General features: G+C 43.5%; 1 protein-coding gene across 2 annotated transcripts in view; it reads left to right on the plus strand.

The window, feature by feature from the left end:
- The window catches only part of RUNX1 (RUNX family transcription factor 1), a 259,023-nt gene that overhangs the window by 146,349 nt on the left and 99,829 nt on the right, over nt 1-12,845 (plus strand). For both annotated transcript variants that reach the window (XM_043593646.1, XM_043593645.1), the window contains exon 3: nt 11,448-11,486. In XM_043593646.1, coding sequence (XP_043449581.1) covers nt 11,448-11,486 — 39 coding nt within the window. The remainder of the gene's footprint in view (nt 1-11,447; nt 11,487-12,845) is intronic.

The raw sequence follows: 12,845 nt of genomic DNA on the forward strand, positions 1-12,845 counted from the left end.
GGAAAAGCTTCTTTCCTCCCGATAGAAGTGCGTTTCATTATACAGTGTGTCCACTGAAAGCGTTCTGGGCTAAACAGACAGTTTCTACTTTAGAAGTGGTAAGGAAATCCACTAGATCCGGCATATGTTTCTCTCAACACGAAGATGCCCCCTGAATGGAGACCTTGACACGTACAGAACATCTTCTAATTAAATGCTTTTTGAAAATTCTTTAGGCCCACATTTATAGAAATACTTTCTGCATGCCCTTTTTCAAAACTTACCCTAGAATGCTGTATTAACCAATAATGCTTTCGAAATTGTCCTCCCGGAGGAATGGCTTCATATGCATTTGAATGAAGGGACCTAGAGAAGCAAGAAAAAAATGGAGGTGCTTTATGGTCACTAAAGAGCGGTGCATTCATTGGTCAGTTTAACTGGAAATAAACTTGACTTCATTTGGGGACTCATTTGCCTTCACGGTGGAGTAATCCTCTGTTCCTTTGTTATTACCATTTTTAAAGAACTACCTTCTCTGCAAAAATGTGTGCTAAAAAGCCTTCGAGTGTTGTTTGTATGCTTAATCATTTTTAACAATTTTTGGATGATCTCTTTATATTGCTTTTGTTGTACATACAAGTATAAATTGGAAACTAGCTAACAGATGTTTATTTTTCAGATATTTTTGTTTAATTTTGTTAAAAATTATTTTTGCCTTCCTTCCTACCTTTCAAGAACAGATGACCTGTACAGAATTAGTACCATTTATTCATTGCAAAAAAAAAAAAAAAAGTAGAAAAATGTGCTTTTTTGAAACATAGATTTATGATGACATTTTTCTAAGCAAGCACAAAGCAGTCACATCAAAAAGTTTAAATCTTACCTAACTAACACTTTTTGGTTAAGAAATAAACAATGATGTTTCATAGGAAGTCTCCACAAAAGCTTTTAATATTCCCTTTCATCATGTGTATGGTATACTCTGCATAAAAATGTGATTATTACTAGAACATAATCGTATAATCTTAATGTAATCTGAAAATATGTAACTATTACAATGCAGATCTTAGGATTTGTATAAAACAGAAAATGTAATTATGTAATTAGAGAATAGAATAATCACTTCTATGGCTGCTTTTTTTTTTTTAGCTATTTTTTATTTCATGCTACTGTGTGGTATTTTAAAGCTTTGGTGGAGTGTGATAATTCCATGACCCCACAACAAAGCAGAGTAATGATAATGTTAGCCCGCTGTTTCATATATAATTCTGTTTTCCAAATCTGCAGATCGCAGGGTTAATATGCGAGGATTCGCCTTCTTATCTGAGTGCCTGGAGCACACTCTAAGACCAACATTTGGCAATTTATTATTTAATTGATCGATGTAGATTTCTCAGCAATTCCTCGCAGAGAACTACACTGCTTACTCTGATTCTTGAGCAGATTCCCATGTCCAGGACAGGTGGCAGATCAGACAATCAAGATTCGTCTCAAACTTCTGCGGTCCCTCTCTAATAATTTCTGCTACAATTGTGAGCCAATTTCTCCCCAGTCTCTGGGGAACCACAGATAAGAAAACACTGCGAAGTTGATTCTGGGTTCCCCTTTTTCTTTCTTATCCCCTCCCCACTCAAAACCCAAGTTCACTCCAGCCGTGTGCTGACCTAGGTCAGCACCAGATCAGGTCAATTTCTCACAATTCCAGGTGGCATTTATATGTAAGTGTTGATGGTGCTGAAAAGCCCCCTTGTCCAAATCTCTCATTTTGTAGGAGAGAAAACTGAAGCTGGGTCCGTGTAAATGTCTAAGTGGCTAGTAGCAGGAGGAGGCTGAAGCCCCCTTCCTTCCCGGTGTGCCTCTACCAGTGAGAGATGAGTTGGGTCCTCCTGCATCAACCATATGGGGGGGGGGGGGGGGAGGAGTTGTTGGTTGCACGAACAACCCGGTCATTCATTCAATCATGCCATCAACAACGTCAAAACTTCTGCTGTTGGGAGGGAGTGAACAGTTACCCAGCCATCATCCCATCACTTGAAGATATATGTATCTCCTTGCCCGCCCCTTTACCCACCATGGTCCACATTTAACATCACGTGGGCCCGCCCACCGCTCTACCAGCTCGAAAGGGGTCATTGGGTTCATTTTATCAAACTGACCTACATTTCACCCCCAACCCTCCTTCCTATGTCTAACAGTTCAAGAACGGGTTAAATCGACTCACCTACTTATTTTTAGACGTAAATGTTGCACGGGGAGGGGGAAGAAAAACATACCTTCCTATTTCATAATTCCCCAAGTGAGAGAGGAAAGGTAAATTATAAACACAAAGAATAAAATAAACTGTTCCCCTCTGGGAGGAGAGTTCATCGCGAAAAGATGTGGGAAACAAGGAAAAAGGCTTCTGTGCGTTCATTCCTACGTTCATTCGTTTCTTTTTTTACCCAACTTAGAAAAATTGTGTTTTAGCTCATCATGGCGGGATGGTTTTAAATGCATGGACTAAAATTTAACCTAAAGTAAAGCAGACGTAGAAGTTATAAGCTGTTTTTATAGACTCCTGTCATCCACCAGAAAAGTTTACTCCTGTAACCGTCCCCACTTGGGGGACTCAGAATCATGGGAAAGCACATAAATTCGCTTCCCTGTTCAGTAGATTTTTGAGTTGCTTCTTGATACTTGGGTACTTTCCCATAGCGCTGGGATAAGGGATGCCATTCAAAGAGGAGACCAGTTTCATGCACCCAGAGTGGTTTCTCAGCCTGTCCCAGGAAACCACCTTCTGTCCATGGCTAATGGAGCCAAAGAAACCGTGGAGAAAATCCACATCCTCTCTAGTCTCCACCCATCAGCCTCTTGACCTCTGCACTCACCCCACCAGACTGAGGGGTGGAAACCAGGTACGTTTGCCCTAAAGAGATAACTGGGACCTTCAGAGATTCCCAGCAGCCTCTGAGGACTCAAAACAGTGAGGTAGGGCCAGTCGTTTCGGTAATAGACCTGGTCCCATATCTTCCCCTTTGTTATTTTTTCTGAGCACTGGAAGAGAGGCAGATCCACTCCCTAACTTGGACCAGGAGCTGCCTCATCGATTTGAACTCTTACTGTATTTTAACCAGAAGATTGTTACCAAATTGACATCTTGAGTGATTTGGGAGGGAAATATGCTATATTTCAAAATAAACCTGTTTGTAAGAATTGCTATTTGAGAATGAGTATCATTTGGCTACTTTACAATTCTATTTTAAAATCACGACCTATTAAAAATAGAACTTCTTAGGGCACCTGGGTGGCTTAGTCGGTTAAGCGTCCAACTCTTGATTTCAGCTCTGGTCATGATCTCACAGTCTTGAAATCGAGCCCTGAAAAATAGAACTTGTTTTTCTAATCCCCATTGCTCACATGAAATTCATAGAAAATGAATCTTGTAAAAGAGAGAAACAGGGGCGCCTGGGTGGCGCAGTCGGTTAAGCGTCCGACTTCAGCCAGGTCACGATCTCGCGGTCCGTGAGTTCGAGCCCCGCGTCAGGCTCTGGGCCGATGGCTCAGAGCCTGGAGCCTGTTTCCGATTCTGTGTCTCCCTCTCTCTCTGCCCCTCCCCCATTCATGCTCTGTCTCTCTCTGTCCCAAAAATAAATAAACGTTGAAAAAAAAAATTAAAAAAAAAAAAAAGAGAGAAACAAGGGATGCTTTGGTAATATCCTTTCAGGGCTCTTAGGAACCCCCGCGCTGTTGTATAGGCTGAGCCATCAGTGGCTGCTAAACATTACGTGGAAACGAAAACTGCATGAGGTTGGCTCGTGGCTCGTCCGTGGCTGTGAAGACGTGCCTCAAGGCATTGACAGCGGTTGGTAGGCTTTCGCAGTTCAGTTGCTGGCTCTGTATGGGTGTGCGCGCTCGCGTGTGCGTGTGTGTGTATCTTTCTGCCTGTTAGTCTATCGGGTGATACTGTAATAAAAATTCTGAACTTTGCTTCAGGAAAGCTCAGAGGGAGAACGTGAGTCAGGAAAGATGCGTCACTTAAGGGCCTTCCCTGACAGCAAAGTTAAAAACAGGGCCTGCTAGAGCGCCGGCAGAATAGTAGCAACATTGCTGTGCAGACGGAGGTGTGTCTTGAGCGGTCACTCTGGAGGCGCACTGTCCAAGACAGTAACCACTAGCCACAGGTGACCCTTAAGGACTTGAAACGTGACTGCGGTGAATTGAGGCTTGCTATACACACAGGACTTTGAAGGACTGGCTGCAAAAAAACAAAGAATGTAAACTCTATCAATAATTTTTATATTGATGACATGTTGAAATGCAAATGTCTGAGATACAGTGAGTGAAATGAAATATATCATCAAAGCACTTTCACCCATCTCTCTTTACTCGTTTAATGCGGCCACTAGAAAGTTTTAAATCGTGTCTATGGCTAACATTACATTTCCGATGGGCGGTGTTGTCCCAGAATGAGAAAGAATGCCCAGGTAGTTTAAATGAACCTCGTCAGGGTCTAGGAAAGAAATTTTGACAGGGGACAGTATAATGATATGAACCATCTTGCAGTGTAGTTGAGCTGGCTGGTTCTAGCTGGGCGCTCCCGAGGCAAACTGCTTGGGTCGAAAGTGGGCCAGTTACTAAATCTCAGTTTCTGCAGCGGTGAAGTGAAGGGAAGAAATATGAACCGCTTGTTACCAGAGGGTTAAGGGGAAGAGCACGTGTAAAGCACTTGCTGTACAGTGTGCTAGAGGGTGCACTGATAAAAGGTTACTTCTGTTGCCGTAGTGAGCTGCCATCACAAAATCATAGACTGAGTGGCTTCAACAATGGAAATTTACTTCTCACAGTTCTGGGGCTGGAAGTCCAAGATCGGGGTGCCTGTCATGGCCACGTTCTGGTGAGAGCTGTCTCCCTGGCTTGCAGATGGCTGACTTCTCACTGTGTGCTCACATGGCAGGGGGAGAGAGAGAAGTAGAGAGAAAGCTCTCTGATCCCTTCTCCGAAGAGCGCTAATCCCGTGATGAAAACCCCACCCACATGGCTTCATTTAAACCTAACTGCCACCCACAGGCTGTGCCTCTTAATACCATCACACTGGGGGTTAGGGCTTCATCATATGAATTTGGTGGGGCGGCGGGGTGGGCGGGGCACAAACATTCAGTCCATCACAAGAGTTTAAAAAACCCAATCAGAAATAGCTTTGATGTCAATTTGCATTTGGCAATGTTGTTTAAGAAAACCTTTCAGACACCGCAGTCTAGCGTGTGCTGGGCACAACTCGCTGGATACTGAGCAGGTGCTCTCGCCTTCCCTGAGTGTGGTCCATGAAAAGGCAGCAGCACTGAGAACCTGTTGGAAATGCAGGATCTCAGGCGCCCCCCAAACCTGTTGAATCAGAATCTGCACTTAACCAGATCCCCAGGGGCTTCAGAAACATATTCGGTTTCTGCAGTACTGTCTAGGGATTCACAAAGGAGGAGGACAGCCTCACCAGCAAGGTGTTCAAAATCTAGAGGCGATGTGTTTACGTGGGGGTGAGGGCGAATCAGGAGACAATAAGACAATTATACAGGGGACATCAAGGGGGCCCAATGAAAGATATCCTTGCTCCCAGTGATCCAGAACCAACTGTGAGGCAAAGTAGCCAAGCAGACAGGGATTAAGATATCAGCTTTACATAAGAGACTCCTAAATATGGAGAATAAACAGAGGGTTACTGGAGGGAGGTGTGCGAGGGGGGATGGGCTAAATGGGGGAGGGGCACTAAGGAATCTACTCCTGAAATCATTGTTGCACTATACGCTAATTTGGATGTAAATTTAAAAAAATAAAATCAAAGGGGCGCCTGGGTGGCTCAGTCGGTTAAGCGTCCGACTTCAGCTCAGGTCACGATCTCGCGGTCCGTGAGTTCGAGCCCCACGTCGGGCTCTGGGCTGATGGCTCAGAGCCTGGAGCCTGCTTCCGATTCTGTGTCTCCCTCTCTCTCTGCCCCTCCCCCGTTCATGCTCTGTCTCTCTCTGTCTCAAAAATAAATAAAATGTTAAAAAAAATTTTTAAAAAGAAATCATTTAAAAAATAATAATAAAACTAAAAATTAATTAATTAAAAAGGAAAAAAATATCAGCTTTATCACCAAGGACTGTGAGAGAACATAGCTCAGGACATGGCTTCTTGCCATTGAACCCCATAAATAGACACTTACTCATTAGCACACAGGCAGTGTTATCCCAAACAAAAGGGAAGGGAAAGGCACGCTCAGAGTAATAATTTTCTATTGCTGCCACACTACCAAATTACCACACCTACTTATTAGCTCAGAGTTCTGTAGGTCAGAAGTCCAGTTGGGCTCAACCACGTTCCCAGCTTAGGGACTCACGAGGCCAAAAACCAACCAGTGTTGGACCGGCCGACTCTCATCTGGAGGCTTTAGGGGAAAATGTTCTTCGAAGCTTCTGCAGGTTGCCGGCAGAATGCGGTTCCTTAAGGACTGCGAGATGGGGTCCTGCTTCCATGCTGGCCGTCAGCCAGGGGTCACCTACAGAGACTGCTCTCCGTTGTGCACATGGCTCCCTCCATCATCCAGCCGACGATGCAGGCACATCGGATCCCTCTCTCTACCTCTTTTCCGCCCCAGCCTGAGAAAACTCTGCTTTTAAAGATCTCATGTGATTAGATCAGGCCTCCAGAATAATTGCCCTTTTGGCTGACTCGAAGCCAACGGATTGGTAACATCAGTCACATCAGAAAAATTCGCTGTGCCACGTCACATGGCCAGGGCGTGACATTTCCTCATATTCGCTGTCCTCCAGATTCGGGTGGGAAGTCTTGAGGGTCCGTTTTAGGGTTCTGCCTCCTGTGCCTGGTTTCTATTCCCAGAGCTACTAAGCAAGCAATTCAGTCTTTTATGGTGGAGGATGAACGAGGTTGGGGCAAGAGGCCAAGAGTTTTACAACGAAGAATGTCACTCCGCATAGAAACCAGAAGCCAGGGAAGAGTTGGTCCCATTACTTGGCTCTTACGTACCCCACCCTGGATACACTCAAATAGCTATAACATAAAGTAAAATATAGTCCAAGGGTCACCCAGAGGACACGGACACCATGAGGAAGAGTATATTTGGCCCTTGAGGGAAATTTTCACCCGAGGCACAGGGATCTGAGCCCACTCCAAGATGGGAATGAAGGGTAGTCCTTAGTCCTGCAGGAGAGCGCAGAAGAGCTCGCTCTGAAGCTGGGGTGCGTAGGGCATGTGTTCTGTGACCAGGTCTGCAGAGCAGTGGTATGGGAGAGTAATCTGGAAGTACTACATGAAATTAATAGAAGCCCCTTTGTGGGAGACCTTTGCAGGAGATCTGGTGAGAAGTCATGAGAACTTGAACCAGAATGATGGCAATAGGGATAGAAAAAGGAGGGTCAATTACAACGAAGAAACCAAAAAGAGGACTTGGCAGCAGACCGGATGAGGTCAAAGGCAAGTCCGTGGATCCCACTCTGGAGACCGGAGGGTGAAAAGAGCGAGAAGAGCTGGGTTGGCGCGGGAGCTGATGGGTCTGATCGTCAGTGAAATGCACACGATAGATGTTAATTTTCTCTCATGTCTTCAACACACCTGCGCGCGCGCACGCACACATCTCAACTTTGGGCTCTCCCTTTCCCTGCCACCCCCCTTTTCCCCTCCCTCCTCCAACAGGCACCTAGCTCCCCCCTCCCTCCATGCACTCACTGCCCCCTCCTCTGCTCCACTGAATGTCTTCTAGCAAAAGTCACCGCGGATCCTCTAGGGAAAATCCAACGTCATTGTTTCAGTCCTCATCCTCATTGGCCCCTCCTTGACCTTGGCCTTTGAGACTCATGCCTTTCCTCTCAAAACTCCCATCTTCTTTTGTTTCCAACACCCTATTCCCCTCTTTCTCTACCTGGCTCAATCCCCTTGGTCGGTCCAGGTCCATCTTTTTCTAATCAACCCCTTAGATGTTGACAATCTCAGATTCTGTCAGCACTCCCTTCTCCCCGGACACTGTCTCGGCAAGATGTGAAACCCCCACAGATGTGTGACGATTCTGCACTCGTTACCTGTACCCTAGACCTCTGCCCTCAACTGCTGTTTTCTCCACCAGCACCTACAGCTCTGTTCTGTATCTCCAAAGCCAGATCCTCGGGTCGACCTCCAAACCCTTCTTCTTCTGGTCTTCCCTCCCGCCAGTAATGGCACCTGGGCCGGAAGCAGGAGAGACTCCTCTCCTCCCCTCTGCGGCCATCTCTTCCATCTCCATTGTCCCCACCTTAATGCAGATGTTCACAATTCCTTGTGCGACAGCTGCAGTAGCTCCCCCTTCCTCATCTCTACCCCCTCCTACTCACCCACCACCTCTGACACATTTACTTCCCTCAAACAGATGTTAATCACGATGTTCCCCAGACTTCAAGGCTCGGATAGAACCCAGTGGCCTCCGGTTGAAATGCAAATTTCTGCAGGTTTATAAGCCGCCTACGACCCGTGTTCATGTCTGCCAGCATTGTGTCCTCTGTGAGCGCCCTCACCCCAAACCTACCCTCCAATGACACCAGAAGTGACGTGTGGGTCTGTTTCAGAAATTCACATCTTTCTCATGCTGATCCTTCTGCCAGGAGCGCCTTCTCCCCTGTCCCCTCCCACCTTCCTGAAACCTTCCTCCAGCCCTGCCAACCATCTGGTAAAAATCTACCCAACCTCCGAGAGCCAACCCAAGTACCACCCCCGCCAGGTGGTATGCCCCCTCGTTTTCCTGTGTCTCCTCCCGCCATCTTCCTGGAGCCATGACACTCCATGACACTCAGCAACAGCCATGATGCTCTGTCGCTCTCCTCTATTTGTCCTTTGCTATCAACCAGCCCAGCACCCTGCCTGGCACATAGAAAGCTTTACAGCTACGCTGAAGGGAGGAAATCAAATACTTCATACCTGGGAAAGTCCTCAAAATGCCATTCTGAATGAGTGGAGGCCGGAGGGCTAGAAAGCCATTTAACATTTATTAAGAATTGAAAAGCTAAAGGGACCTTGACCTGCTCCTCAAAGTCTACAGATGGCCAGAAATAACCTCGGGCTGTGACTCCTAAGTATTCGAGATTTGCAATGTAAAGAATTTCGGGGATAGTTTCTCATGGAGACAATGAGACAGGAGAAGGTAAATTGAAAGATGAGCTCAGAGTTTAGTTTTTCAGAGCTCTCCAAAAGATACCCATAAAAACACATAGTTGTGATCAAAAAGAAACATAGGTCAGACCCATAGGTGGACATGAGTCTGTGTCATGTGTGTGTGTGTGTGTGTGTGTGTGTGTACATAGAGTGGAGTGACTTTGTCAGGTTTCCTAAACTCTCCAAGTGTGAGGCTCCCCGTCTGTAAAATAGGGTTGGTAATGGCATCCTGGCAAAGATTAAATGAAGCGAGGAATATACAAGCATTTTGGTCATTACCTGGCACTTAGTAGTTTCAAGGAGAGGGAGGGAGAGAGAGAGAGAGAGAGAGCGCTGGTGGATAAGTTGGCCAAATTGAGCTCTTGCTGCCATGAACCCCCAAGACCTATCCTCTCTTGCGGTTTAGGTTCTAGCACATTTCACAACCCTCTGGGCAAATGACTGCCAGCCTCCACAGGGGCTACCTCTCCTGCAGACGAGCCACCCTCTCCGGGCTTAAGGCTAAATGGCATGAGCACTGTGTCCTCAAGGCTACTGACACAGGACAAACTAAGGACGGTTCCCAACAGATGACATGCACACCTTCCAAAATTCACTCACTCTTGCCTTTGTTTTTAGGTTAAAAAAAGATCTTGGGTTTTCTCCCAGAATCCCGGAAATATTAGCTGTGTAACTGGAACACTTGTGTTTCTATTTTGCTTCTTCTATTCCCCAGCCTCTGACCTGGGGGAGCTTCTCAGGGTCTCAGGAGAGAATGTCCAGGGTGGTAGGGTTTGCTGGGTCTCTTCCGTATAAATCCAGCTGTCTGGTCAGTATTACTGTTGTGGATCCCCCCTCCCCCATGCCTATTAAAAGTAAACTTACGAACTTCAGGGTACATTTGATATTTCTTAATTTATCATTCATAAGCGCAAATGATTTTTTTCCCTGCTCTATTTATAAAAAAAAACTCTTTACAGAGTCATTTTATATACATGCAAACCACAATCTCTCAGTGATTTGTTTTTTGAGGATGCTCCGTGGAAACTATACCTATTCAATTGCTTTAATCTTTCATTATAGGGTAGTCCTTCAGAACCCCTTATTATTCTAGTTGTTCTTTTTGCTTTGGCAAAAAAAAAAAAATATATATATATATATATATATATATGTATATGTATATATACATACGACTAAGGAGCTGTAAATCTTGTTCTCCTGCCTATTTAAACAGCGTCTGGAAATCTGAAATAATTACCTCCTTTCTTAGTTTTAAAGTGTTTTTAAGATATATTACATTAATATTGTGGAGTAAGGTTGAAAGTCGGTCTGTGACATTGCAAATGCTCAAATCCGAAGGCTCTGAAAAATGGTGTATCCTCCGTGTTAAGCATTCAGTGCTGAGCATTTTCAATATACACGGCTGTTCCAGCAATGTCAAAAGCAGAACATTACTGTAGATATTCAAGGAAAAGAAGCTTCAGATGACTTTGCTTAATGGGTTTACCTATAACTGGACACGCAGCAGCAATATAGTGACACATATTTGGATGTGATCGTATGACGGATATTTTCAGTAAAAATTGCTATCATCTGTTATGTCAAGAATGAGAGGTTTCAGGATAAATACTCTGAAAGATAAATCAGGATAAATTAGTAAAGGGAAGGAGAGTAGAGCAAGCAAGGAGGAAATATTTCCAACCTGTCCCATTGGAAGTAAATTATGATAATGTTTATCAGTTTGTTTCTTTCAGAGGAGGTATTCAAAATTGTTTATCTTCATTGCTTTAAAGAAAACTCGTATTTTTACCTCTTGCATTTCACCTCTGCTGTAATACCAATTTGCAAGTGTTTTGGTATGAAGTAAGGGTTTGGTCTTGAGTTCACCTTGAATTCTGATTCACGTCTACTTCCTCCAGATGTATTTCTAATGTTCATAAATAAATCACATTGGCCTCACATAGCGAGGTTTAAAAAGGTGATTCTGTGAGAAAGACTCACTACTAGCTATCAATGGAAAACATTGGTTGAAGTCACATAAAATTATGTGCATATGTAACAGTTCATTTTTTTACTTGCTGGTTTACTGTTTCAAAGCTACTTTTGTGCCCAAATTGGACAATATGCTATAAAATTCCCCAGTGCTAAAAAGAGTGAGGGGCAATCAGCGAACAACAAAAAAAAAAAAAAAAAAAAAAGAGGGGGGGTGGAAATTTAGTTTTAATGCTTGTAATTATTGCAATTAGAATGAAATTTATCAACTATCAGTGAATTTAGTGTTTGCTGTCAGTACATTTACCCAATTGTTTTTATTTTCCCGCTTTCTGTTCTTTCAGAATGTGTACACGGAATGAATCCATCTAGAGATGTTCACGGTATGTTGGATCCCAAATTCTATTTTTTTTATAAAATATGCACATTCATATGATTTTTTATCTATGCATCTCTACAACGTATGACATAAATTAGCCAAATAATTAAGGCTTTTTTTTTTTTGCTGATTCACAAATACTTAAAAGCTGCTCTTCATATTGTAAATATCAAACCCTATAAAACATTCCAATGAAACTATAATGACACCCTCGGTTCTACAGCGTAGTTTACCACAGGTGCATTCTGCTTTTATTAAATGACTCTGCATGACTCTGAAAAAAAAAAAATAGAGCTTGTTATAACCTAGTTTATTGCCTTTGTTACAGCAGTGGCAATGCAAAATTTTTACGAGGGTAAAATGTTTACTAAGCATCCTAAATTACAAAAAAAGAAATTAACTTAAAAACTTTCTGCTTGCTACCTGTGAGCTACACAGTGATGATGCTGGAGTGAACAGATCACACATCAACCATGCATCCTATGGAAACATTCCTATGAGGGAAGGATATAGTGGCAGAAGGAAAGACTCCTGTCCCCAAAGGAATTGGATTTCAAAAGTATAATAATCTCAGAGCCACTCCAGAAGGGGGGAAATGTTTAATCAAATTGTAATGTCGAAAACTGGATTGTGTGTATGGCAGGTTATTCGCCTGCACGGATATGAACATGTTACTCTTCATAAAAATGTTCTCCATCCCTATGACATTATACCAACTGCACCAGCTTGCTCCAGAACCACTAGCAAAATACGTGCCCTGGTTTTAATTCACTGAAGTGGTCACTGAAATAGAAAGGTTTTTTTTTCTAGAAATACACTTTTAGAAATGTAATTTTAAAAAGATGTTACCCACAGAGGGGAATGTTGATTTAAGAGACTGGTTGAGCCTCTAATCCTACCTACAGGCATATTTTATTTTTGAGAGGGTTTTAAAACAGAAAAAATGTAAGATATTTAGATATTTTCTGAGACCACTTACAGTTATATACTGACCTAACGCTGAAGACAAACGTCAATGAGCCATTGTTTTTTTCCCAATGAAATTGTTATTTTTATTCCAACTAACCAAATACTACTTTTAAAAATCCCTCTGAAAACTTACATTTCATTCCTGTTAGGGACATTATTGGAATTTCCCCCACGCAGCAAATTTGGAAAAAATCTGTCCTACAGCATCCACCCAACACGTCGCTTCGTTGTATTTTTTATTTTGTATTATGACAAGAGTTAAATTTTAGTATTGTTCCAGGAGTGAATGCGGTAATGTCTCCTTTCCTTTCTTAGGCAGAGGAAGGGAAATTCTGTATTGCCGCTAAAATGAGCGCTTTGGGTGGGAAGGAATTCTTCATTTCGCGTGCGATGT

This window comes from Prionailurus bengalensis, chromosome C2 (genome assembly GCF_016509475.1).
Source record: "Prionailurus bengalensis isolate Pbe53 chromosome C2, Fcat_Pben_1.1_paternal_pri, whole genome shotgun sequence".
Classification (NCBI taxonomy): domain Eukaryota; kingdom Metazoa; phylum Chordata; class Mammalia; order Carnivora; family Felidae; genus Prionailurus; species Prionailurus bengalensis.